Consider the following 27,534-nt stretch of genomic DNA (forward strand, 5'->3'; position numbering starts at 1 on the left):
CTGAGATCTAAGCATCTTTTAGGGATCAACTCATTTCTAAGGGTCAACGTGTTCACCTGAATTGACCCCACCGGACTTTTTCTTGAGTGTCTCCTGAAGGAAGAAGATTAGTGGAATAAACCACAAACTGTCCAGAAATTGGCAAGAAACATCACGCAAGAAATTGCCATCGAACATGCATACCAGAACGTTCGGCAACATGGAGTGTTGGGTTCTGAAATGCTTGACCACAAACAGGGGACACTTCCAGCATGTTATGAGGGGTTCCGGATTACCTGAGTAAGGTATGTTTTTATCAAATTTATATAAAATGTGCTCATTAGTCTTCAGGTTATAGTCAGCACTCTTGTCACGGTGCCCTGAATGGCACTGATGAGTTGGCCTTTGATTGGGGTATGAGCTCTTACAGGTGGTGATGACGTCACAGTGACTCATGCAGCTCTAGTAGCGATGACATCACATGTTTTGTTTAGCTGCTTTGATTTCTATTATTCTCTGCTGTGTAATAAAAGCTGGCTAGATCCTGATGTGTCACCTGGATCCAGCTATGACTGGATAGGGACAACCTCAGCCACCCCCTCTAAGACCCCATAACCATTTCTCTATGGCAAGGTTCTCTAACCTGTGGCTCTCCAGCTGCTGAAAAACTACAGCTCCCAGCATGTCCTGATAGCTTCCTAGTTATGCGACAGCTGATGAGGCACAGATTGGGACCACCGCTCTATGGTAGGTCTACTTTTGATTATATTTTAATACTAGTTAGAAAGTTTATGCCCCCCCCTTGGTGCATCATAGTCTAATGCTGGGCACAGGATTCAGCAACTGCTGCTATTCACACAGCTGTGGTGCCTCTATCATCCCCATAAGACGGGCACAGCGGTGGGTGGCAGTGTCCCTTGTCACCTGCCCGCATCAGGTAGTAATTCATGGCACGTCAGGCATGAAGTGTAATTACATGTTTCACGTGTGTACGTGTGTTTTACACCAGGTCTGTGCCAAATCCCTGGGAGGGGAAGGCGGGCGACTCACATAATACCTCTAAGGGGGGTGAAGGATGGTAACCCAACTCCTGCAGTGCCTCATTGTCTTGGCACCACTTCCGTCAGATCTTTAATAGCAGCGAGGTGACGGCTCTGGGGGGTGAAGGAGTCACCTGTCAGGTGTATTCATACTAGGGTCACATCCCCGGCCCCCCTGTACATACCTTCCCCTCGAGTCACAGCTCGACTCTCCTCCTCCTGGATTTCTTAGAAGGAAGCAGGAATCACAGCTGTGGAGCAGAGAATGGGGATTCCTTTCTGAGACGGCACGGCAGGGGGTGTGTGACGTCTGCAGATTACTACACAGGGAGAAGGACATGGGGGGGGGGGGACAGGTATAAAGATTGGTCACCTGCAGGACAGGTGGAGCACAGGTACAGGGAGCTGGGTGCAGGATGCTGGCAGGGGCAGGTAAGTCCCATGGGAGACAGCGAGGGTATGAATGAAAGGGGTGGTGCTGGGAAAGTATCACTACTGTAATAGTGGCAGCGGTACAGCGTGTGGGTAGTAATGCTACTGTGTGCAAGCTAATTAGTAGTACTATATCATACCGGTGCTGATGGTGTGCGCACTGTCCATAATGAACTACAAGGTGCTACATGTAAGTAAATCAGTTCTCTGCATAAAATGTGGTAATGTATGTAGTAAAAGTAGGAGTACTAGGAGTAATTTAGGTAGTTGCACTGTGTGTAATTGGGAAAGACAGAAATGTGTATGAACGCAGTCATGATGTGTAGAGAAGCAGCACTGCATATTAGTGATATTGTCTATGGATTGGATTTAAAGAGCACCAAACTTTTCCAGTGACTTTTAAATAAACCCACATGAGGAATTATACTAGACTGCTGCTATGATGTCTCCATACATTGCACACATAGGAGAGCAGGATCTCTTCTCTATCTCTGAGCTGGTGGGTGGAGACTGCTGCTATGATGTCTCCATACACTGCACACATAGGGGAGCAGGATCTCTTCTATCTCTCTGAGCTGGTGGGTGTAGACTGCTGCTATGATGTCTCCATACACTGCACACATAGGGGAGCAGGATCTCTTCTATCTCTCTGAGCTGGTGGGTGTAGACTGCTGCTATGATGTCTCCATACACTGTACACATAGGAGAGCAGGATCTCTTCTCTATCTCTCTATGCTGGTGGGTGTAGACTGCTGCTATGATGTCTCCATACACTGCACACATAGGAGAGCAGGATCTCTTCTCTATCTCTCAGCTGGTGGGTGTAGACTGCTGCTATGATGTCTCCATACACTGCACACATAGGAGAGCAGGATCTCCTCTCTATCTCTCTATGCTGGTGGGTGTAGACTGCTGCTATGATGTCTCCATACACTACACACATAGGAGACCAGGATCTCTTCTCTATCTCTGAGCTGGTGGGTGTAGACTGCTGCTATGATGTGTCCATACACTGCACACATAGGAGAGCAGGATCTCTTCTCTATCTCTGAGATGGTCGGTATATACTGCTGCTATGATGTCTCCATACACTGCATACATAGGAGAGCAGGATCTCTTCTCTATCTCTGAGCTGGTCGGTATATACTGCTGCTATGATGTCTCCATACACTGCACACATAGGAGAGCAGGATCTCCTCTCTATCTCTCTATGCTGGTGGGTGTAGACTGCTGCTATGATGTCTCCATACACTACACACATAGGAGAGCAGGATCTCTTCTCTATCTCTGAGATGGTCGGTATATACTGCTGCTATGATGTCTCCATACACTACACACATAGGAGAGCAGGATCTCTTCTCTATCTCATTGAGCTGGTGGGTATATACTGCTCCTATGATGTCTCCATACACTGCACACATAGGAGAGCAGGATCTCTTCTCTCTCTCTGCGTTGGTGGGTGTAGACTGCTGCTATGATGTCTCCATACACTGCACACATAGGAGAGCAGGATCTCTTCTCTATCTCTCAGCTGGTGGGTGTAGACTGCTGCTATGATGTCTCCATACACTGCACATATAGGAGAGCTGGATCTCTTCTCTCTCTCTGAGCTGGTGGGTGTAGACTGCTGCTATGATGTCTCCATACACTACACACTTAGGAGAGCAGGATCTCTTCTCTATCTCTGAGCTGGTGGGTGTAGACTGCTGCTATGATGTGTCCATACACTGCACATATAGGAGAGCAGGATCTCTTCTCTATCTCTGAGCTGGTGGGTGTAGACTGCTGCTATGATGTCTCCATACACTGCACATATAGAGGAGCAGGATCTCTTCTCTATCTCTGAGTTGGTGGGTGTAGACTGCTGCTATGATGTGTCCATACACTGCACATATAGGAGAGCAGGATCTCTTCTCTATCTCTGAGTTGGTGGGTGTAGACTGCTGCTATGATGTGTCCATACACTGCACACATAGGAGAGCAGGATCTCTTCTCTATCTCTGAACTGGTGGGTGTAGACCGCTGCTATGATGTCTGCATACATATAGGAGAGCAAGTTCACTTCTTCTCTGTCTCTTTGAGCTGGTGGGTGTAGACTGTTGCTGTGATGTCTCCATACACACTACACACAGAAGAGGAGATCCTGCTCCCCTATCTTTCTCTTTCCCATACACTGCACACATAGGAGAGCAGCATCTCTTCTCTAGCTCTGAGCTGGTGGGTGTAGACTGCTGCTATGATGTCTGCATACACTGCACACATAGGAGAGCAGCATCTCTTCTCTAGCTCTGAGCTGGTGGATGTATACTGTTACTGTGATGTCTTTATACAATGTAAAAAACTGCAGATTCTGTAGATAAAAAAATAGAGAGCGCCTCAGGGTGCTTCAAATAGTTATTCACCAAGCCAGTTCTATCCTCTAGAAAGGAGAGCTGCAGGGACACAGAGGGGTTTTCTATAAGAAAAACTCCCCCAGAAAACCATCAATAAAAAGTCCTGCGCTGCTAGAACATGTAACGGTGATGTCACAAATGAGAAAAACAGTACAAGAACGGCACTTACTCTGGAGGAGAGGGGTGTGATGAACAGAAGCCCCCTTCTGGAAGTGACCACTCCAAGCAGTACAGTGATAATCCAATCCTTGCTGGCACAAGTTACCATATGAATTTATTCCATAGTAACCGACATTGACAGATGGCAACGCGTTTCGGTATATAGACCTATATTGGTTTGAAAAAGGTGCCTTAGAGCACCGAAACGCGTCGCCATCTACTGTCACTGTCGGCTACTATGGAATAAAGAATGTTCATATGTTAACTTGTGATGGTTTTCCTTAACTGTCTGTAGCACAGAGAGAAATAACAGCTTCGTGGAGGACATTATAGAGCAGTACTGAGCAATGTAGATGTGATTTTAGTAGCTATAACGTAGTAAATCACTTACTACTAGCTACATCAGTGTCTGTGTGAATCTCTGCTTCTGTCTCCCTCTATTTCTCCCACTTCTTCTCATGTCTATAGACTTGATTGTCAACATGAGCACCCCCACCTCTTCTTCACTTACTAGTATCTGTCTTGGTGTCTGTTATTAGAGATTGATTTCACACGACAGCAGGCAGTGGAAAGCAGTTTTTTTGCCACAAAAATGTCATTTTAGGTAAATAAAGTGATTTGCGCTTTTGCTTGTTATCACATTACTGTCACATGATCATGTTATTTTTTTCAAAACTTTCTGCATGCAGAAAACTGAATGGGGGATCGGCCCGTCTGAACAGGCAGTCGTTCACTTATGAACCACTGCCTGTTTACTGTCAATGGAGGCAGGAGGGCCGGAATGATCCCCAGCCGATTGCAGATGGCAGTAGGTTTACGGTGCACCTAGATGAAAGTGTCACTAAGCCATCGCGGTACACTGATTAATAAACTGGAGGTCGTGTTGCTGTGCATCCATACAATGTGTATTAACAGCTTCAGTGCCGGGTTCAGCAGGACCGGGCATCATATATTAGCCGGCTGCCTGTATGTATATTTATATTCTACATTCCCTCCGCAGTGTTCATGGTGATGAGCGTCACCGCGTGGTATCGGGAATCTGCCGCCATTCCTCTATCGGGAGAAGAGATCATCACCCAGATACACAGCTTGGCTACTTTATACAAGATCAACTCCACCCTGGTGCTGAGCACATATGTAAGTGCCCCCTGAGCCCCCAAAACCTGCAATGCAGAAGCACATATCTAACAGTCAGGTTGTCGGTCACCTCGTGATCGTTATTATTGTTATTCACATTCCACAGGGTTTGTATTTATTTACATATGTGATTCTCACCGGAAGAGCTTGCAATCTAATTTTCCTACCACAAGCACGCACCTAGTCATACGCCACTGACCCAATTCCAGAGCAGTGAGGTATCACTCGTTCGTACAAATTAATACCCAACTACGCCCTGCTCTTGTAATCTGGTGATCCCGGAGATACAACATGACCGTATATATGTGGTGTTATAGTCACTGGCGCTCGTACCACAAAGAATGGCGCAAATGGGAAAACCTAGAACACAGTTTGGTATATGAATATCACTTGTGAAGCAAAGTTTAGCATGAACCTTCAATCACTTTCCAATGGGTTTTGTTGTGTTAAGAGAACAATAGCTTTGTAATGGCTTCAGATAACTTTCTAGGACAAGTTACAATCTGCTGCTTCTGTATGCTGCTGGCAGTAAGAGGACTGGATATAATAAGATTATTACAGCATTCACACTGACCTGTTATCTACTGACTGGGAAAAGTAAGGGCCTGTTACACGGGCCGATGAATCGTTCATCTTCCTGTATCCAGCGGGAACCTGAATGATATCATTCAGTGTAAATGCAGCTGTGACTGAACAGCGAATGAGAATTCATTCAATTCTTGTTCATTGTTCAGTTTCTGGATGCATAAAACTGAATGACGGATCGGCCGTGTAAACAGGCAGTTGGTCACTTATGAATGACTGCCTGTTTACTATGATCTGAGGCAGGCGGGCCGGAACGATCCCCGGCTGCTCCACCTCCATTCACTGAGTGATGATTGCTCCTGTGTAAAAGCATAGAAATGATCATTGCTGGGATGCCTGTCAGACATCTTTACCCAACAGTCACCCCCTGTGAATTTACATTTACACGGGACGATTATTGATCAGAATTTGCTCAAATGTTTTTTTTTTTAGCGATAATCATTGCGTTTAAATGCTGCCATCGTTTGCTTTTCGGCTGAATGATGATTTTAAGTTGAGTTTAAAATCCATTTTTGGCCGGGCAGCTTTTAGCAGGGACCACATGCTGTGATTCTCCATGGGAGCAGTTATAACTGTTTTCACCTGCAGTCCCATGGCAGAACAATGGGGCTGTATGCAGATAACAGACCACCTGCTGTTATCTGCATACAGCATGGGGAGGCTTATTTACATGCAAATGAAGCTAATAAGCTGCGAATAGGCATTAGTGTCCATTAGCAGCTTATGCAAAATAATTCCTCAAACTGTTATTAAATCCTTTTCTTTTAAGGAATTTTGAGCGATCATCTTTGCATATAAATGGGGCTTAAGTCAGAAGTCTGAGATAAAAACTGACAGATCTAAACTGATTGACAAATGTTCCCAGATAACAGGTAAGGGCTCCCTTGCACAGGCGTATTCTTTTTGTCCATATTCAGTCCATATCTTTTACTGACTAAATATATACGACAGATGGACCCAGAGGTGTAACGTGAAGCTCCTCGGCCCCAATGCAAAACCTGTAACAGAGCCCCCAACTATAATGCTTTATTCATTGTACTGGGCTCCCTGGACTGTCTGAATGTGTCCTTAAGGCGCTTTTAGACGGAACAACAATAATCGTTCGACTGAAAGCCGCCAACGACTGAACGACCAATGAGAATCTTTCGCTTTTTGTTCATCCATTTTCTGCAGGCATAAAACCATCGTTGGCTCGTCCGCTTATCATTCAGTTTAACCAGTGCTCATTCAGCCCCTCTCTCACATGTACAGCGAATGTGAATGAATGATTCTCGTTGAACAAGCCAACGATGTATCTGCCAGTATAAACGGGCCGCACGAGAGCGAACGAGCCAACGATGGCGTCATTCACTCCTTCATACAAGAAATCGTCTCATCTAAATGGGGCCTTAGTATGGAGCTGAGATAATGAGGGGCTCCGAGACACTAGGTGTTAAATAGTGCTGAGATAATAAATAGTCTCCCTGAAAAAGAACACCGGGCATGAGACAGTCAGCAAGTGCTGTGAGGCCGCTTACACGGCCAACAGTCTTCTAAACGACTGCAGAGCGCTGACACTGATAAGGACGTTAGCACTTCTGCAGGGCACTTACACAGACAGACTTCACCGCTGGATCGCCGGCTTCTCGTTGGCTTCTCACACAGCGCTTCCTTTCCTATAGGAAGCATTGAGTGGGGATCACTTATACAGAATGAGAAGCCAGAGACAGGTTTTTGAAAGTCAGCGATAATGACTTGCGAACAAATAGTGAGCAATTTATTTATTTATTTAAATTATTTTTTTTGTATTTACACGGGATTATTATTGCTCAATTTCATTAGTTTGAACCAATTTTGAGCAATAATCGTCCCATGTAAATGACCCATTAGGGAGGGCCTAAGATAAGAAGCAAGGTCCCTAGGATAATTAGCGGGATGTCTAAGATAGTGTAATAAGCGATCTTTCTGATTTATTTCCATCAGTGTGACCCGTTATCTGTACAATATTGTTGAAAAACAAAGTGAAATTTTTTGGGGTGATTTTTTTTTTTTTTTTAAGTAATGTGGTTGCATAAATACAACACCCCAAACCACGTTGTTGATGGACCCTTTGAGTTTATGACAGCACTCGGTCTTTGCGTTGGTGTCTATCAGCATGGCACATCCTGAGTTGACAATCTTTGTCCACTCTTCCTTGCAAAAGCACTCCATATCTGTCAGATTGCTAGGGCATCTTGTGTGTAGCGCCCTCTTCAGGTCATCCACAGATCTTCAATGGGATTTGGACCATTCTGAAACTGGGATCTTCTTCTGGTGAAGCAATTCTTTGTTGATTTGGAGGTCTGCTTTGGTTCATCGAGCTGAAATTCCTCTTGATCTGCAGCTTCTTAGCAGAGGCCTGAAGGTTTTGGGACATATTGGACTGATATTCGGAACTGTTCATAATTCATTCCACCTTGGCTAAAGCCCCAGTTCCTGCAGCAGAAAAACTGCATAATGCCCCCTCCACCATCTTCTCTGCGGGTCTAGTGTTCTTATGGTGATGTGCAGTGTTGGCTTTTACCGCACATACCTTTTGGCGAAACATAACTGGGCTTGGATGTTCTTCTTTGTTAGAAATGGTTTCCGTCTTGCCCCTACTGCCCAGACATATGAAGAATACAGGAGATTTTTGTCACATGCACTACACAACCAGTACTTGCCAGAAACTCCTGCAGCTCCTTTAACCCCTTAATGACCAGGTTGTTTTGTACCTTACGGACCAGACACTTTTTAGGGATTTTACCCATGTGGTGGTTTTACTGCTCTATTTTTTTTCCTTTAGCTACCAAAATTATTTTTGCTGCGTTTTTTTTTCTGTGACATATAGGACTATTTTTTTAATATCTTTTTCACTGACTTTTTTTTCCGTTTTTTAGTTTTATTGGGGGTAAAATGCTAAAAAAAATGATTTTTTTAACATTTATAGTTTTTTTTTAAAATTATTTTTATATTTACACTAAAAGTATGGAAATGCGTTCCTCTATTTATTTCGGACGTTTTGATATATAGTATGTATGGTCTTGGTTTACAGGGCGCATACGGCGACGGTTTTTGTTGGCGTCTGCTTTGTGTTATTCTCTTTCTTATGTATATATTGTTGTTTTATTCTGTTATTTTGTTTTACTTATGTATGTAATTGTGTTTTTTACTATCTGTGTCCCCCATGACATCATATAAGACCTCTGGGGGACACTCACTTTTTTTTTAACTTTATTTGACATTTTCCCACTGTAGCTGGGGCGTCCATAGGAGCCCTAATTATAGGGGAAAGCAACCCCTGTGGTGACAGTCACCTGCAGAGCTGCCAGGGTCTAAGTCTGACCCTCCAGCTCTGCAGTAGCAGGGAATCCCGGGAGGTCACATGATGTGCTGTAAGATGTTTACGGACCAACTAAGAATACAGGAGATGGTTATCACATGACTACACAGTACTTGCCAGAAACTCCTGCATCTCCTTTAGTGTTGCTGTCTGCCTTTTGATAGTTTTCCTGACAAATTTTCTTCTTGTCTTTTCATAAATTTTTGAGGGACGTCCAATTTTTGGTAATGTTCCTGTTGGGCCAAATGTATTCCACTTCTTGATGACGTCTTCACTGTTTCCCATGGTATATGTAATACCTTGGAAATGTTTTTAAGATCTTTACCGACCAACTAAGACAATGTCAGGAAAATCCTCCTAGAAGAGCCGAACTTTATATGGGGAAATCGGAATCATTGTAAATAATGGCAGCGGAGTGCTGACTACTATTTATCATGAGCTTATATGTGATTGGCTAATTCTGAGTACAACCACATCCCCAAATATAAGAGGGTGCTTATAATTATGCAACCACATTATTTTAGTTTTGTTATTTTTTCACCCCAAAAGATTTCAGTTTTTGTTTTTCAATTTAATTGTACAGAAAAAAGGTCACATGGAGGGTGGAAAGAAATCTGAAATGGTTCATCTATGTTCGATTTTTTTTTAACATGACAAAAACATGGCACTTTAACAGGGGTGTACATTAACCCCCTTAAGGAAGCGGGCTATTTTGGCCTTTGAGGACACAACTAGTTTATTTTTCCATCGACTTGTCCATATGAGGGCTTATTTTTGGCATGGCAAACTGTTGTTTTTATTGGTACTATTTTTGGGGGGTGGGTGTACTACCAGGCACCGTAATATAAGGGGCCCCATTTTTACCTTTGCTATGGGGTCCCGTCTTCAACAGATTAAGGGTTTTCTAGTATCTGGTCATCCTCATCCTGATCCTTGCTGTTTCTCTCCCACAGCTGCAGCACCAGGGCCCTCCATTCAGTGACGTTAACTTCAGCTTCCCCTCCTGGTTTGAGCCTGGTCTTCCTACTGCTGCTATGGGCTTCAAAGCCTGGAGATGTCTGTGTCCCGGTGACCGTCTTCTGCAGGCCAGACAAGCTTTCTTCGCCATGTCTGAGTTCTTCCAGCTGATCCGGGATGATCAGATGTCCCTGAACCCAGCGGCTGCTGAGCTGCATCGGCACCTGGAGATCGCCCAGAGGTCCTCGGAGGCTTTACTCAGCAACCTCAACGAGGCCATGCTCATCCTGGGCTACCAGCCTCCGCCCACCCAGCCCGAACCTCTAAGCTGGGCCTCGACAGACGACAACACCTTCAAGAGGAAGGTACGGGGCTACGTGCTGTGCAGAGAATACAGGGACTGGTTGATGCGGGTGTCCAAAGACATGGACATACTGAGGGCTGCAAGGAAGAGGAGAGAGAGTTCTGGGACAGACAGGAGTGATTGCTGCCGCCCGTAGAAGATGGGAAAGAGGAAAGACAAAAATATCCTAAAATATGAGCCGCCAGAGGGAAGCTCTGCAACATGTCTGAAAGCTACATGAGCCCCAGTCATGAGTAGGTGGCGGGGACATTGACATATGGAGCAGCAGGTCCAAGCGTGAAGTCTACATCATCAATGATGCCACAGAAAACCTTCATACCAGGTGTACAGTGGGACTGTATCGACAGTCGCTGCTGAGTCAGTGTATCTAAGCCTTTCAGGTGTGAAACCGTCTTGGAGATATACACAGCACTACTTACCCCATTCATTGGCTTTCTAACTGGTGTATCCAACTCCTCTTTGTACCTGCGGTTTATAGTTCACGTTTCTTCCACATACGCCACCTCTTGTTGTCAGACTATATTCTGTGCTGCTTTTCACCATACCTTCCAGCAGGGGGCAGCAGCTGATTTGACAATCCTGCATGTAGAGCTCTTTATGGATCCTCCCTGGTTGGGTCAAATATCCTGCACTATAAAAGTATAGTCACTAGATTACAAGAGATTGGGGGTGATCAGGGTGTAAAACTGAAAGAACTCTGTAGGTTGGCAACAGGGGGGTATAGTCAGGACTCTATGTCATAGATGTGCAGCTAAAAGGGCTATACGTTAAGGTTGTACAAATACTAGTAGCAGGGCTGTAGGTCAGGGGTGTGCAATTGGCAGGGCTCTAGGTCAGGGGTGTGCAACTGGCAGGGCTCTAGGTCAAAGGTGTGGAGCTAGGAGGGCTGTAGGTCAGGAGTGTGTAGCTGGTAGAACTCTATGTCAGGGGTGTGCAGCTGGCAGGGTTCTAGGTCAGGGGTGTGCAGCTGGCAGGGTTCTAGGTCAGGGGTGTGCAGCTGTCAGGGGCTCTAGGTCAGGGGTGTGCAGCTGGCTGGACTCTAGGTCAGGGGTGTGCAGCTGGCAGGGTTCTAGGTCAGGGGTGTGCAGCTGGCAGGGTTCTAGGTCAGGGGTGTGCAGCTGTCTGGGCTCTAGGTCAGGGGTGTGCAGCTGGCTGGACTCTAGGTCAGGGGTGTGCAGCTGGCAGGGCTCTAGGTCAGGGGTGTGCAGCTGGCAGGGCTCTAGGTCAGGGGTGTGCAGCTGGCAGGGTTCTAGGTCAAGGGTGTGCAGCTGGCTGGGCTCTAGGTCAGGAGTGTGCAGCTGGCTGGGCTCTAGGTCAGGGGTGTGCAGTTGGCAGGGTTCTAGGTCAGGGATGTGCAGCGGGCAGGGTTCTAGGTCATGGGTGTGCAGTTTTCAGGGTTCTAGGTCAGGGATGTGCAGCTGGAAAGGCTCTAGGTCAGGGGTACTGTTTTCACACAACTTTCAAAAACAGATCTCGAAGTGGTCAAGCGCTGCAATAATCCTATTAATATTATGGGCATTCTATCAATCTTTACTTGTTCTGTGGAGGTTTCTAGTATTTCAGAAGAATACTGAGACAGAACCCTCTCGCAGAGCCCTTACTTATTGCCAAGCTCTTATTGTGGCATATATGTAAGAGCTCTGAGTTTGTATTTCTTTCCAGTTATTTTTCTTATTATGTATCATAGTAGATGTAGAATCTTGAGCACTCTGTAGAATCGTATATATGTGTGTGTGTGGTACCGCAGTCAACGCTGCGCCCCCTGCATACGATATTTGTGTATTACGCTGCTATGTGACTCTTGTTTGTATTCATGACTTTGTACTATTTATACGGGACGATGCTTATATTCGCTGGTTCATCTGATGCCAGTGGTGTGCGGACCACAAAGTATTTATATTATTTATGACAGTAAATTGAATATTTATTTTAAAGATGAGTTATATAAATTATTGTAAATATTACAAATAAATTTAACTTTTGTAATATTGATGGATGATTTTATTCTTTATACCTCAAACAGGATGAGAAAGTAGAGAAATGGAAAATGGAAGAATTAGCGGGCCAATTGAAAATGTACAACAATTGTATAAAGAATCTGCCGGCAAATAACTTTTTGTATGAGTTTGTTCTCTCCGATACTAAGCCAGTGCATTGTGATAGCTCTGACACTTATCTCAGAGAATATACTAAAGTCCCTCCTCTGAAGGGGCTGAGTCCCCCCTCCTCTGAAGGGGCTGAGTCCCCCCTCCTCTGAAGGGGCTGAGTCCCCCCTCCTCTGAAGGGGCTGAGTCCCCCCTCCTCTGAAGGGGCTGAGTCAGTCCCCCCTCCTCTGAAGGGGCTGAGTCAGTCCCCCCTCCTCTGAAGGGGCTGAGTCAGTCCCCCCTCCTCTGAAGGGGCTGAGTCAGTCCCCCCTCCTCTGAAGGGGCTGAGTCAGTCCCCCCTCCTCTGAATGGGCTGAGTCCCCCCTCCTCTGAAGGGGCTGAGTCCCTCCTCTGAAGAGGCTGAGTCCCCCCTCCTCTGAAGGGGCTGAGTCCCCCCTCCTCTGAAGGGGCTGAGTCCCCCCTCCTCTGAAGGGGCTGAGTCCCCCCTCCTCCTGAAGGGGCTGAGTCCCCCCTCCTCCTGAAGGGGCTGAGTCCCCCCTCCTCCTGAAGGGGCTGAGTCCCCCCCTCCTCCTGAAGGGGCTGAGTCCCCCCCTCCTCCTGAAGGGGCTGAGTCCCCCCCCCCCTCTGAAGGGGCTGAGTCCCCCCCCCCCCCCTCTGAAGGGGCTGAGTCCCCCCCCCTCCTCTGAAGGGGCTGAGTCCCCCCCTCCCCTGAAGGGGCTGAGTCCCCCCCTCCCCTGAAGGGGCTGAGTCCCCCCCCTCCCCTGAAGGGGCTGAGTCCCCCCCTCCCCTGAAGGGGCTGAGTCCCCCCCTCCTCTGAAGGGGCTGAGTCCCCTCCTCCTCTGAAGGGGCTGAGTCCCTCCTCCTCTGAAGAGGCTGCATCCCCCCCCCTCCCCTGAAGGGCTAAGTCCCTCCTCTGTTATATTTCTCAGAACTTTACACCCCTACATATTGTATTGGGACGTAATCAAAGACAGGATAATATCGCAATGCTGGAGGAGAAATCTTGAAAATATTCATAAAGCTGAATTTTATTTACATTTTTTTTATTACTTACACAAATATTTATCATTTTTTCAGTGTAGGAAAATGACAGGATGATTTGGGGTGGTGGTACAGAGTTACAGTGAAAATGTGCCACCCACCAGAGAAGAGAAATAGAAACAACTTGAGCTGAATGTCCCTCAAATTCTGGGCTCCCCCAGCTGCTATATGTGTGATACATACATCTATCACTAAAATATAATCTAGGCAGAATGTCACATATATACTATAGAAATTATACAGCAGTGCCACCTAGTGGCCAAATGACCATGAAGCATCAGTATAACATTACAGAGCAGTGGTGATATGTAAACCCAGCATCCTACTGCTCATAATAACCGCTGTTGTATCCTACAATGATTTGCAATCAATTATAATCACAAATGAAATCTCTGACTTATGAAATGTTGCATGAAAACTCATAAAGTACAGTTCCTGTAGCTGGCCTAAAAGCCAAGCCTTACTCCCTGTTCATGGGAGGGGCCTAAAAGTCTACTGAACAGCAAAAAGAACTTCCTGTCACCTTACAAGTAGCTGGTGGTCATTCAGAAAGGAAGTGTTTGCCTGAAGCATACAGGAAGGAATAAAGGTAGGGTTAGAAGATGAAGAAGAAATATAAACAAAAGCGCGATTGTAATACCAGTTGGCCCGTGTTTACGCAATTGCTGCCACAGCTGTATGAAATCACTTAAAATTACAAATCTGCATTACGGTACCCCCCAGATGAGGTATTAAGTATATACACACTCTCCTTAGAATAGCCTACAAACCCTAAGTAATAATATATGCATCTACACTGATGATTGGTGGTCATCTGTAGTATAAGAACTTCATGTTTAATGATTCCATCCTCCAGAAAGACCTGTGGAAATTTAGTGTCTGAAAGATGCTTGGCAGTGCCACTTCTCATGATAGGTGGGGTACTACTACTGCTTGGGGGTCTCAGAAACCAGCTGTACGTCTTCCAGTCTTTGAAGGTCCTTATAAGCAGAAGCCAAGGCTCAGGAAGAGGAGAAGACAATGTGTAGACCTGTTCCACCACAAGGATTCTGCACGGGAACCCGTTGTTGAGTTGTTTTGTTGGTTCCAATCTACAGTGGTGGAGCTCATAATGTGGGGGGTGGCTGTTGTGTATCCAGGACATGTGACTTCATCTGTAATGTTGTTACCTGGGCAGGCACTTGTTGTCTTGGTAGTGTCATTGGCTTGGGTGGTATTGTCAGTGTGTGAGATCAGTGTTGTGCTGCTCAGCGGTGGAACAATTGTTGTGTTGGCAGAGGGCACTGAGTCATTATGTCCTGCATCTGGGATCGTCTTATTACTATCCAAGTAGCTGAGGTCATTCTTGGGAATCACTTCTCGGATCCAGGACAGTTTGGGCAAGATTGTGGTAAAGTTTCCAGGGCATGAATTCTTCTTGGGTGGAGAACTTTGGCTGGTCATACCATACAAGAACCAGGGACCATGAGGCTTTGGTTGGCATACAAGTATTGCACTAGAATCCATCTGTTGGCAATGAAGTTAATAGACGGTGGTCATGATTTGTAATTTTTTTTTTTAGAATTTCTTTTTTCTGTTCCCTTAATCTCCCTCAATTCTTTATGTACATACCAGGCACGTCAGTGTGCTGTCTCTTTTAGCGGCTATGCACAGTTGTCCTCCACTCTCTATAATGTTTTCTTGAGCTCCACAATTCTTGGCGTCCAAAAGAGAGCCCTCCAAATGTCTCAAAGGTGGGGGGAAGGAGACGCTGTCTGGATAACAGAAGGATATGGGTCAATAAATGATATCTAAGAAGAATATCAGCTAGTGATTGACTGCAGAGGTCAGATGTCCATATTGAGAAAAGGCCAGAAAGTGGAAAGCAACTGGAGACCTGAGAAGTGTTAGAACTGGAGGGGCAGAGGATCGGTAAGGTATGACGTTAAGAAAAATATACATATATGTATAACTGCTTTAACCAAGGAAACCTGGACCCATGCTAGAGCATTTTAGATTTGTGGGTCTTTTACTTTATGGCCAAACATGCTCTACACTTATCAAGCCAAGGGTGATGTGAGCAGTGCATCCCCTGTAACCTGGCCACTCAAGGGCCCATATACGACCAGGGCTGGTCCTGGCTATAGTGCATCTCTACCAGACTTGTCTTAGAAGAAGCAATAGGAGCTCTCAGGATAAGGTTGACCTGCCAGATGTGCGGTTCACCTGACAAGCAGTAGGCATTGGGTCAAACAGTCTTCACAGGTATAATGTTGTTTGATGGCATTTGTCAAATAAAAATCCTATTGCATAGGGGCATCTCCTGGCCAAGGCTTCAATACTTCAGTGGTGGTTGAGAACCTGAGATTATAGCCACATAAATATTCCTTAGGTTTCCCAAGTCTGGACACAATAGCTAATCATTATTTTTAGTGCTACTCTGTGCTGCAGTGTAGTGTTCTACCTGAGGGGTACAGTCTTCCCCAGCCACTGACCCAACATCTAGAGGGCAGAAGTAGAGACTGGTCATGTGGTAGACAAATAGGCAGGATGTAGTCACTGAACGTGATTCCATAGAACATCTCCACCAGAGCCAGGTCATTGTCTCCAGTCTTCATCTTGTATCCTGGGTGGGGCACCACTCTCTTGATCTTACGTATCACCTCTCGGGAATCGGGCCCACCCTGGAGTTGACTGGACAGTGATACTGTGTAATCACTGATGGAGATATACCTAAAGTGAAAAGCCATGTGTGAGCACTAGGTTGGCACTATGTAGAATCAGTCTACCCATAACCACCTGTCCTGTAATACCTGGGCATACAGTGAGCGGCGACGAGGAACCAGGTTTCAGCAATCAGGACACCAGAGCAGACGTGGGAACCATACAGCCGTAAACTAATCTGCCACGGCCATGTCTTCCCTGTGAGATCATCAATAGAGCCAGGGTTGGGGGGAGTGACTGAGCGCCCACAAGCTGCAACACACAATTATAATGGAGGAGTGATGTTATCATTTGTGCTTTTAGAGAATCACAGAATAGTGATGTAAATTAAATTGTGATGTCATGACTTATAGCCTAAAGTTACAGCATTATTAAATAAACTTAGAGTTGTGATGTCATCATTTTTGGCTAAGCTGTAATTATTTTTTGTAACAGGAGTAGCAATGTCATCACTCTTAGAAAGAATTGTGATGTCATACTAGAGTAACGATGTCATAAGGGCATAGCAGGAGACTAGTGATGTCATGATAATCAGCTGGCTAGAGTATTGCTGGTGGCAATTATGTCATTGTGTAGTGAGGGAGACTATGACATGAGCTACAGTATAGTGGTAAAGTATTGATGTCACAACTTCTACTAGGAGAGTAATGATGTATCCTCGGTCTAAAGTCTCACATTGGGCACATGTGTAATAGGCCTGATTGCTCTTTACCTCTTGAGCTATTAAATGAGCATCTCTCAGTATCCATTTGTGCCGGCTGATTGTTCAGCTGTGAGCGGAAGAGGTCATCTCGTGTCTGCTGGAATATCCAACGTTCATGTTGTGTGAGGTCAGTAAACACCTCAGGAAGTAAAGTATCACAGCCTCCTCCAAAGCTTTGTACTCCAATCAAGAACCAGGTCTTATTCTCCTTACAGGCCAGGGGTCCCCCAAAATCTCTCTGCCAAGAAAGTACTGGAAAATTAGTTATTTAATTAAAACAAGTTACAAGACTACTCCAACTTCTGATGATCATTACAGTCATGTAATGACTCTTATCGACCACCAAGGGCCCTCTGAACTTGCTATTCATTCCTCCTCCAACTGGGGGGCTACTTCATGATCACAACATTATAGTACCCCACTACTACACTTACCAGACACTGGTCCCCTATGGCCTTCTGCCTGGTGGCACATATCATACCAGGCAGTATGGAGACACTGGGACTGTCAGACTTTGGATGACTGTAGATGCAGTTGCATTGGTTCGGGCCAACCAGATCCATCTTTATGCCGCGAGAAGGGTGCATGGTTGCATCTGCAGAATGCAACAGAAAACTGATCGGAACTAAGAATGGGGTACTGAGTGCAACATCCTCCTGGTCGAGATCCTTATAAGAACCAGAGTATCTCACCTGGTTGCTGATAGTCATTACCACTGAACCAACATGAGGAGTTATATGAAATGTTGTGGGAAGACTTGGGAACGCAGATTGGTGCGGTGTAGGGTCCTACAGGTGCCGGTATGGAAAGCTGGACAAGGGCCACATTGTTGCCCTGTTGTGGAGTGATGTAAGACCCATGAACACTGATCTTCTGCACGGGGAACTGCCACATGGCTTGTGTCCCGGAGGCTATAGTAACCGACCAATCTGATGGAGAATCTGAAGAGTCTGGACTGTGTGACCGGAAGGGAGACATGGAGCCAAAAGCAAAACTCAGTAAAGACTCAAACAAGGATACAGCATGATTGCCCTGTAATTTCACCATCTTGCTACAATGACTCTTGTTTCCCAGTCTACGAGTTCATATTCCTTTTTCCTACCTTTCATATTTCATTTCCCAGAACTAATACATTTCCCATATATCCACCACCTCCAAGGATCTCACATGTTCTTTTTCTTCCATCTAATTTTACCCTTCCTTCACCCTTTGTCTATAATTGAGGATTGTCTCACCCCACAAAGCATTGTGCCGCTGTTATAACCCAGGTGGTTGAGATCAGAGCTCCTCCGCAGACTCTTCGATCATCTTTCCACAGGTCTACCTGCCATGGCCATGGCCCGGGACTTACTGAGCCTGAAGTATCAATGTTTGAAAATCCACAACCTTGAGAAAGACAATTAGAGATAGCTTATGCAGAACGTTTATCAATGTAGTCATTTAGTAATCAAGTCAAGGTAGTAATGATGATGTTTTGGGCAATGAACCAGCAGGGGCTAACAGTGAGATTTGAATTTCTAAAGCTGTTGAAATAGCAGGAAACCAGGATAATTAAAAAAGGAACTCTGGATATGACTAGAGTATAACATATGATGTAATTTGATGTTTTGTTTTTTTTTCCAAAAAATATCATCTTACTTCTTTAGTATAAAATAGGTCCAAGTAGTGATATATTTGTCCATTCTTCCATTATGGCATTGGTGACATCATCAGTATTATATATCCTGATATACTGTATATTCTGCACCATTCAGCACATGGTTTGCTCTGGTTGGCTTTGCTGACCTTTAACAAGTTTGGACCTCTAAATTAAGTGATGTTACAGTTTTCTATCTCTATAGGTACCTTGCCGAGAGTCTAGATCTTGAGAAGCCTTTAAGTATGTCCAGTCCTAGAGGTTACCTGAGGTCAGATTACTGAGGAGGTCACTGCAAGTGTCATTGTCCACATCATCGGTGACATTAATGGACTGAGGGGCGAAGGTTACAGAAGAGTCCGTCCACTGCTGGATCCAGTCTTGATAGAAGGATGCAGAAGTGACGATGGTGGGACTATCTTTCAGGTGACAACCTTGAGAAAAGCTGATGGCTCCAGCAAGGAACCAGACTCCATCTTCATTGCAGACCACGGGACCCCCAGAGTCACCCTAAGACACACAGGACATGAGAGGGACCATGAGTAACCACATCTTATCATGGTACCTAGTCATGATGACATGAGAGCAGTTATCTGTACTTGCCAGACAAGGACCTTTTTCTCCATGAGTCTCCATCATACAAAACATGCTGGGCTTGGCAGGGTTGGACACTTCTGGTCTCATCTGAGCATTGTAGATGCAGTTACATGTTCTCCAGCCAATCAGGGTTTGGGGAACTTTCTTCAGTGACCTCTTGCTATCCAAGGGCACTGTGGGAAAAGAAGAGGGGTCATGTAATAACAGTTGACAAATATGAGGAACAGGCTCCTTCCTATCCTCTCAAAATTGTACTCACCACCTTCTGGAACATCTTCAAGGCCAGTTGCATAGCAGGTGCTGCGAAAGTGGAATCGGTGGGTGTTCTCTGGGAGGCAAACAGGAGAAATAAACCTTGTAAAATTTACAGGTTGGGACAGCTCCACCAGGGCAATGTCATGGCCTTGGACGTAGTTGGTATAGTCGTCATGTATCACGATCCTAGATAGCATAACGGTGACTGCTGAGCTTTCTTCTGGAATGTATCCCATTTTGGTGAAGCCCAGGTGGACTCTCCATAGTGTGGGGTCCCGTTTAATATCCACAGCTGTACTTAAAATAAAAAAGAAAGTCAACATGTCAACAGCAGTCAATGTTACAAGTGAGTACTCAACCAAAGCAGTCCGAAGAGAATCATATGGGGTTTGCGCCTATTTCTGGCTCACACTAGCAGTTCCATTTCCATTTCGCTGATCTATCATGGAAAAAAAGCAAAACAGAAAGAAAGCACTTCTGTTTTCAAGGCCATAGAAATGTATTGAAGTATAAGGTCTTTAGTATCAATCCCTTCTGTATTTTCCATCTCCATTCCAGTTTTTACACTGGATCAAAAGCGCAGTCTGCTGCACTATTGTTTCCAGTTAAAGAAGTGAAACACAGGTGGATCCTTTTTTTATTGCATTGCACTCAATGGGTGGTGGGGGTGGGGGGGGTGGAACTTGAAAAAAAAACGTTTTCATTTCCAGGTTTTTTTTGGGGGGGGGGGGGGGAAGCCTCTCCAAAGAATACAGCTCAGTGGTTAGCACTGCTGTCTTGCAATATTGATTGGGGTCCGGGGTTCAAATCTCATCAAAGGCGACAATAAACATTTTAAAACCTAGCATAGCCATCCCCCTTGCTCAGATTTGAACCTGTAACTTCAGCATTCTAGGCAGCAATGCAAATGACTGAGCTAGCATGCTCAAGGAAAAACCCACAATGAGAACATACAACCTCCATGCAGATGTTGTCCATAGATGTGAACCTAGAACCCCAGTATTAAGGCAGCAGTTCTAGCCACTGAGACACCAAGCTCCTTCCTCATCCTGCTTCTTCATTCTCCGGAGGAGAAGATCTTATTCTCCTCCTTCACCTTCACTTTTTTCTTTCCTTCTCCTCTGGAGAAGGAGGAAAAAGAAGAAGAAAAATGAGAAAAAGCATGGTGGCTAAATCATTACCAGTCTTGCCTTACTACACTGGATTCCTAGGTTCCAATTTAACCAAAGACAACATCTGTATGGACTTTGTACATTCTCTTTGTTTTCCCCCTCCTCTAGGGAAGAAACACAGAAGAACAAGCATGGTGGCTCAGTCCTTAGCACTATTGCCTTGTAACACTGGGGTTCTAGGTTCATGTTTGACTATGGACAACATCTGCATGAAGGTTGTATGTTCTCATTGTGTTTATTCTTCTCAAGCATGGTGGCTCAGTTATTAGCACTGTTGGTTTGCTGTGCAGGTGTTGTGGGTTCAAATCTGACCAAGGGTGATGGCTGTATGGAGTTTTTCCAAATTCATGTTGCCTTTGATGAAATTTGAACCTAGGACCCTAGCATTTGCAAAGCAACAGTGCTAACCACTGAGCCACTTTCATTGAAGAACCACCACATGGTGAAAAATGGATGTAAGCAAAAAGCTTATAGATCTTTTCTGATTTCCATCTTTAATAAAATTGGATCAGTCGCAAAAAAAGCTTGTGTGAACGACTGCTCGGCACTTGTTCAGCATCTTTCCAATCCCTTGTAGGAGGAATGAGTGGCTTAAGCAGTTTTTGACTAGAAAGACTAAAGGTTCTTGAGATCCACTGATGGACCTTAGATGCTAAATATTTGTTTCTCTTAAAATACTTGGTGAACGTTTTGGACTTTTGGGGCAGAAACACTGGCCAAACTCAAGGATTGTGCTTATATATGGTCCAGCCCCTACAATAGTTGTGGACCAATGGAGGGAAATGGCCCCGGCTTAGGAAGTTCCCATCCCTGTTCACCTGGGGATTTATCCTCCTCCCGTGCACAGAATGGATAAAGGGACCAGAGTGTGTCCTACAATAGGGAAGAACTAGGACCTCCAGGGTTGAAGGGTGAACTAATTCCAGGCCACTCATGTTGATATTTTCTTTCGGACCCCCTTTCATTAAGAAATGTTTTTCTCTTCTTTCCTTTTACTTACTTGTCAAAGCAGTGAGCAGCGGTAAGAAGCCATTTATCGGAGATTAGGCTTCCTCCACAATTTGGTTTCCCATTGTAGCTCAGAGTTGCATGCCACGGCCATTCCCCCGGGGCTGCATCGGTTCCACCATAGATCCTGGCACGCAATCCCGGCCTCCCGCAGACTGCAATGCAAACAGGGACAAGTGAGAAGGATGGACGGTGCAGGGTGATCATGGGTGATCCTGATTCCATTGACCTATGAAGATCACTGCTGCAGGAATCACTGATACACAATGAAGACAATTTTATGTTATAGATGGTGCCAAGAGGAGTGGGGGAAGGGAAGTGACAACTGCTCTGAGAACAGTTCTGTGTTATAGCAGTGGTTGTCACATGACTTTTTTATCTCTAGAAGACTGATGGCATATCCTTACGACAGGCCGTCAAAGTTTGATAGATGGGGTCTGCTGTGTATGTGTATTGCAGTTGCTTCTATGTCTATATTCTATACATAGGTATCTGGTTCGCTCTCTCTTACCTGCGGTTGTGCCCGCTGCAGTCTGGAGCACTGTGGGAAGAGACAGATTGGGATCATTTGTATTTCTGCTTTACAACTTTTTGTAAATAAAATCATTCCACCCACAGTAATATAAATTTTCTGCAGAAAGTCCACCATAGTAACAAAAATATCACGTACTCATTTGTACATCTAAGACACGGCAGACGATCATTTTTAGCTGCATTTCCCCTTTAAGTATCAAGGTCACTAGTATGTCTCAGATCTGTCCAACTCTTCTATATTGTCCCTTAACGATGTGCTCTTTTTTATGCATTTTATCAGCCTTAGCAGCAGCTGCCTGACACTGAGTGATAAAACTTATAGTCATCTAAACTTTCCCGTCTTAGTTTTAGTTAGTTGTTGTTGGTGTTAATAACCGATGAATTGTTGTGTATTTTTTGGAATCATTACCAGACTTCAGCAGCCTACTATCACTAAGCGCTTTGATAGGTAATTATTGTCAATGACCACCATATAGCTACATAGTCAGATCTTGTGGACACAACAGTAGCAATGATCAATACTTAAATACATTTGCATCAGGGACCCCAGAGAGGCATTAAAAGTTATAATTGCTGCAACAATGACAAGTCATGAAAATGTTGCAAGTAATCGTGTTTCAGCCATTGAGTTGCCAGTTTTTGCTAATTTACCTATGTTATGGCCATGTGGACCCCACCAAGGCCCCTGAGTCACTTCTCTAGTATCAGTGCCCATGGCTGCTTTGGTGACTCACTGCCGCTCGGCACTGTGACCTCTCTACTGGCTCCGATGCAGATATATGCATCCATTGTCACTAGTAGAGAGTCAATCCTACAGTCATGAATCAAGGTTCTGCTGCCTGATAATTATTTTCTGGAAGGACCACACCCTGACGCCTGAAGGAGGCCGGGATCGGGAACACAATGTCACACCTACTTATACCGTACTTAATGGTGCATGTTCCTGCTCCCGGCAGCTCATATCCCTGTCTAGACAAGTCCCACACTGGGGATGGCACCAAAGCGTGCGCACAGTGCTGAGACTGCAGGATGATTGTATTTAAGAGCAACCAGTATGGCCGCCATCACAGCAGATGTCACCCAACTTTCCTTGAGCCCTTAAAAACAATCATTCAAGATAAGCTAGTGTGGGAAAGATGTGATGGCAGCCATATTGCTTGATGGGTTCATTGCTTGCGGCAAATTCTGGTCCCGGCTAGTCTAGCACCAATGACCGGCCTCGTTGGAAGTCACTCAGATCACTAGATTCTCCCATCTAATGTGGCTTCACACTGAAACTGATCCACGGAAAACTTGTCACGTGATTTTATGCTGCCCTCCGGGGTCATGGGGAGAATCTCCATACAGGGAGGCGCCAATCGTGAGAGGGCATACAGAGTCTATTATAAAGAGGTAATTCAGTGTAGACCCTACATAGTGACACTTCTCTAATCCTGTACACTGGGTCTCACGTGTAGCATCTGCTCCTGTTCTGTGATTACAGCAATGATCACTATGGCCAGCTGCCTTTAACCAGTTGTTGTAGTCAGTTCTGTATCTTGGCAGCAGTCATCCGATGCCACCGACAGAGTGATTCTACCTGCGTCACTCTAAACCGTCACTGTGTGTACAATCTGAATAACGGTGTCACAGTTGCTTGAAAACATCTACATGAGTGACTGGAATAGGGAGAAGCAGAACGTGTTCCTTCATGTGTGTAGATTATGTAAATGACTGCAACTTTAGACACAGCCAAGGGCAAATCTATAGAAAACGCAAACTGAGAATCTGCCCTATGCATCTTCATTGATCACAAGATATTGTCTGTTATGTACAATAATATAACTACTATAATACTACCCCTATGTACAAGATTAGAACTACTATAATACTGCCCCCTATGTACAATAATATAACTACTATAATACTGCCCCCTATGTACAATAATATAACTACTATAATACTACCCCTATGTACAAGATTAGAACTACTATAATACTGTCCCCTATGTACAAGAATATAACTACTATAATACTGCCCCTTATGTACAAGAATATAACTACTGTAATACTGCTCCTATGTACAAGAATATAACTACTATAATACTGCCCCTATGTACAAGAATATAACTACTATAATACTGCCCTTATGTACAAGAATATAACTACTATAAGGCCTTAGTCACACGGGCGTAAATGCGCGCGTATATACGCGCGTATATACTCGCGTAAAAAAACCGCGTGACCATGTCCATTGCCACCAATATGTTCTATCTTTTGTAGGTGCGTTTTTACACGCGTATATACACGCGTAAAAACGCCAGTGGGTTTTTATGCGCGTATTTACGCCCGTGTGACTAAGGCCTAATACTGCCTCCTATGTACAAGATTAGAACTACTATAATACTGCTCCTATGTACAAGAATATAACTACTGTAATACCGCCCCTATGTACAAGTATATAACTACTATAATACTGCCCCCTTTGTACAAAAATATAACTACTATCATACTGCCCCTATGTACAAGAATATAACTACTGTAATACTGCCTCCAATGAACAAGTATATAACTACTATAATACTGCTCCCTATGTACAAGAATATAACTACTATAATACTGCCCACTATGTACAAGAATATAACTACTATAATACTGTCTGCTATGTACAAGAAAATAACTAATATAATACTGCCCCTTATATACAAGAATATAATTACTATAATGCTGCTCCCTATGTACAAGAATATAACTACTATAATACTGCCTCCTATGTACAAGAATATAACTACTATAATACTGCCCCTATGTACAAGAATATAACTACTATAATACTGCCCCCTATGTACAAGAATATAAATACTATAATACTGCTTCTGTGTACAAGAATATAACTACTATAATACTGCTCCTATGTACAAGAATATAACTACTATAATACTGCCCCTATGTACAAGAATATAACTACTATAATACTGCCCCCTATGTACAAGAATATAAATACTATAATACTGCTTCTGTGTACAAGAATATAACTACTATAATACTGCCCTCTATGTACAAGAATATAACTACTATAATACTGCCTTCTATGTACAAGAATATAACTACTATAATACTGCCTCCTATGTACAAGAATATAACTACTATAATACTGCCCCTATGTACAAGAATATAACTACTATAATACTGCCCCCTATGTACAAGAATATAAATACTATAATACTGCTTCTGTGTACAAGAATATAACTACTATAATACTGCTCCTATGTACAAGAATATAACTACTATAATACTGCCCCTATGTACAAGAATATAACTACTATAATACTGCCCCCTATGTACAAGAATATAAATACTATAATACTGCTTCTGTGTACAAGAATATAACTACTATAATACTGCCCTCTATGTACAAGACTATAACTACTATAATACTGCTCCCTATGTACACGAATATAACTACTATAATACTGCCCCCTATGTACAAGAAAATAACTGCTATATTACTGCTCCCTATGTACAAGAATATAACTACTATAATACTGCCCTCTATGTACAAGAATATAACTACTATAATACTGCCCCCTATGTACAAGAATATAGCTACTATAATACTGCCCCCTATGTACAAGAATATAACTACTATAATACTGCCTCCTATGTACAAGAATATAACTACTATAATACTGTCCCCTATGTACAAGAATATAACTACTATAATACTGTCCACTATGTACAAGAATATAACTACTATAATACTGCCTCCCTATGTACAAGAATATAACTACTATAATACTGTCCCCTATGTACAAGAATATAACTACTATAATACTGCGCCTATGTACAAGAATATAACTACTATAATACTGCCCCCTATGTACAAGAATATAACTACTATAATACTGTCCACTATGTACAAGAATATAACTACTATAATACTGTCCCCTATGTACAAGAATATAACTACTATAATACTGTCCACTATGTACAAGAATATAACTATTATAATCCTGCTCCTATGTACAAGAATATAACTACTATAATACTGTCCATTATGTACAAGAATATAACTACTATAATACTGCTTCCCTTGTACAAGAATATAACTACTATAATACTGCCTGCTATGTACAAGAATATAACTACTATAATACTGCCCCCTATGTACAAGAATATAACTACTATAATACTGCCACCTATGTGCAAGAATATAACTACTATAATACTGCCCCCTATGTACAAGAATATAGCTACTATAATACTGCCCCCTATGTACAAGAATATAACTACTATAATACTGCCTCCTATGTACAAGAATATAACTACTATAATACTGCCCCCTATGTACAAGAATATAACTACTATAATACTGCCCCCTATGTACAAGAATATAGCTACTATAATACTGCCCCTATATACAAGAATAGAACTACTATAATACTGCCTTCTATGTACAAGAATATAACTACTATAATACTGCCCCCTATGTACAAGAATGGAAATACTACTATAATTCTGCCTCCTATGTACAAGAATAGAACTACTATAATACTGCGCCCTATGTACAAGAATATAACTACTATAATACTGCCTCCTATGTACAAGAATATAACTACTATAATACTGCCTCCTATGTACAAGAATAGAACTACTATAATACTGCCTCCTATGTACAAGAATAGAACTACTATAATACTGCCCCCTATGTACAAGAATATAACTACTATAGTACTGCCCCCTATGTACAAGAATATAACTACTATAATACTTCCCCCTATGTACAAGAATAATGGGATAGTCACACTGCTGAAGTAACCTCAGCTTAATCTTCCATACAAGGAGTTGGTAGACCCAAGATTGTGCTTATGACACTGGAAGATGCCAATAGTCCTAAACTGGTATGAGATTAGAGGTCCACCTTGGAATACAATGTTCTCCAAAGCTCTCAGGTCAAGTGGTGGTATGATTATACAACTGTCCGTGTAGTGTTAGCATAGAATCTTTATGCTATATCCGACTGACCGCTAGATACTGACCCCATGTAGTGGCCCAAGTCTGTGGCACTCACCTATGCTGCAGAACACGAGGGTGGCCACCAGCCGGGCCATACTACGTCTTCAGATATGACTGTGTATTCGTACATGAGTTTAGCTGTCAGTGCAGCTATAAATATATAGATGAAGCAGGCACACCTATAGAACTTTGTGCAGGCACACCCTCTACTCCTCCTCCATCATTTGTCTGGACATGTGGCTTCCATGTCTAAGACGATTCACTTTCACTTGGAGCTCTGGCATGATAACTGTCAGCTTTATCTGCACGTGATGGCTCAACGCCACCTCTAATGATTTCCTCTGACCACTTATTTGGCGCTCATTGTTATGGCACCGAGAGAAAATTATAATGGTTTACA

At 43.8% G+C, this 27,534-nt stretch overlaps 2 protein-coding genes across 2 annotated transcripts; one reads left to right on the forward strand and one right to left on the reverse strand.

The window, feature by feature from the left end:
- The first annotated feature begins 1,408 nt into the window (after positions 1-1,408).
- LOC136577672 (cardiotrophin-2-like) lies at positions 1,409-11,716 on the forward strand. Its single transcript, XM_066577585.1, has 3 exons — positions 1,409-1,451; positions 5,004-5,140; positions 10,019-11,716. Exons 1-3 carry the CDS (start codon positions 1,436-1,438, stop codon positions 10,520-10,522), a joined length of 657 nt encoding a protein of 218 aa, XP_066433682.1. The 5' UTR covers positions 1,409-1,435; the 3' UTR covers positions 10,523-11,716.
- A 2,797-nt stretch (positions 11,717-14,513) lies between these two features.
- Positions 14,514-27,291, reverse strand: LOC136578017 (serine protease 53-like). Its single transcript, XM_066577924.1, has 14 exons — positions 27,190-27,291; positions 22,118-22,147; positions 21,599-21,761; positions 19,431-19,723; positions 19,178-19,344; positions 18,841-19,084; positions 18,174-18,324; positions 17,631-17,893; positions 17,373-17,533; positions 16,948-17,176; positions 16,325-16,487; positions 15,976-16,244; positions 15,144-15,286; positions 14,514-15,038 (listed from the first exon to the last, which is right to left on the reverse strand). The coding sequence occupies exons 1-14, from the start codon at positions 27,227-27,229 to the stop codon at positions 14,514-14,516; spliced, it is 2,841 nt and encodes a 946-aa protein (XP_066434021.1). The 5' UTR covers positions 27,230-27,291.
- Positions 27,292-27,534: the final 243 nt, after the last annotated feature.

The sequence above is a fragment of the Eleutherodactylus coqui genome, chromosome 8 (genome assembly GCF_035609145.1).
Source record: "Eleutherodactylus coqui strain aEleCoq1 chromosome 8, aEleCoq1.hap1, whole genome shotgun sequence".
NCBI lineage: Eukaryota > Metazoa > Chordata > Amphibia > Anura > Eleutherodactylidae > Eleutherodactylus > Eleutherodactylus coqui.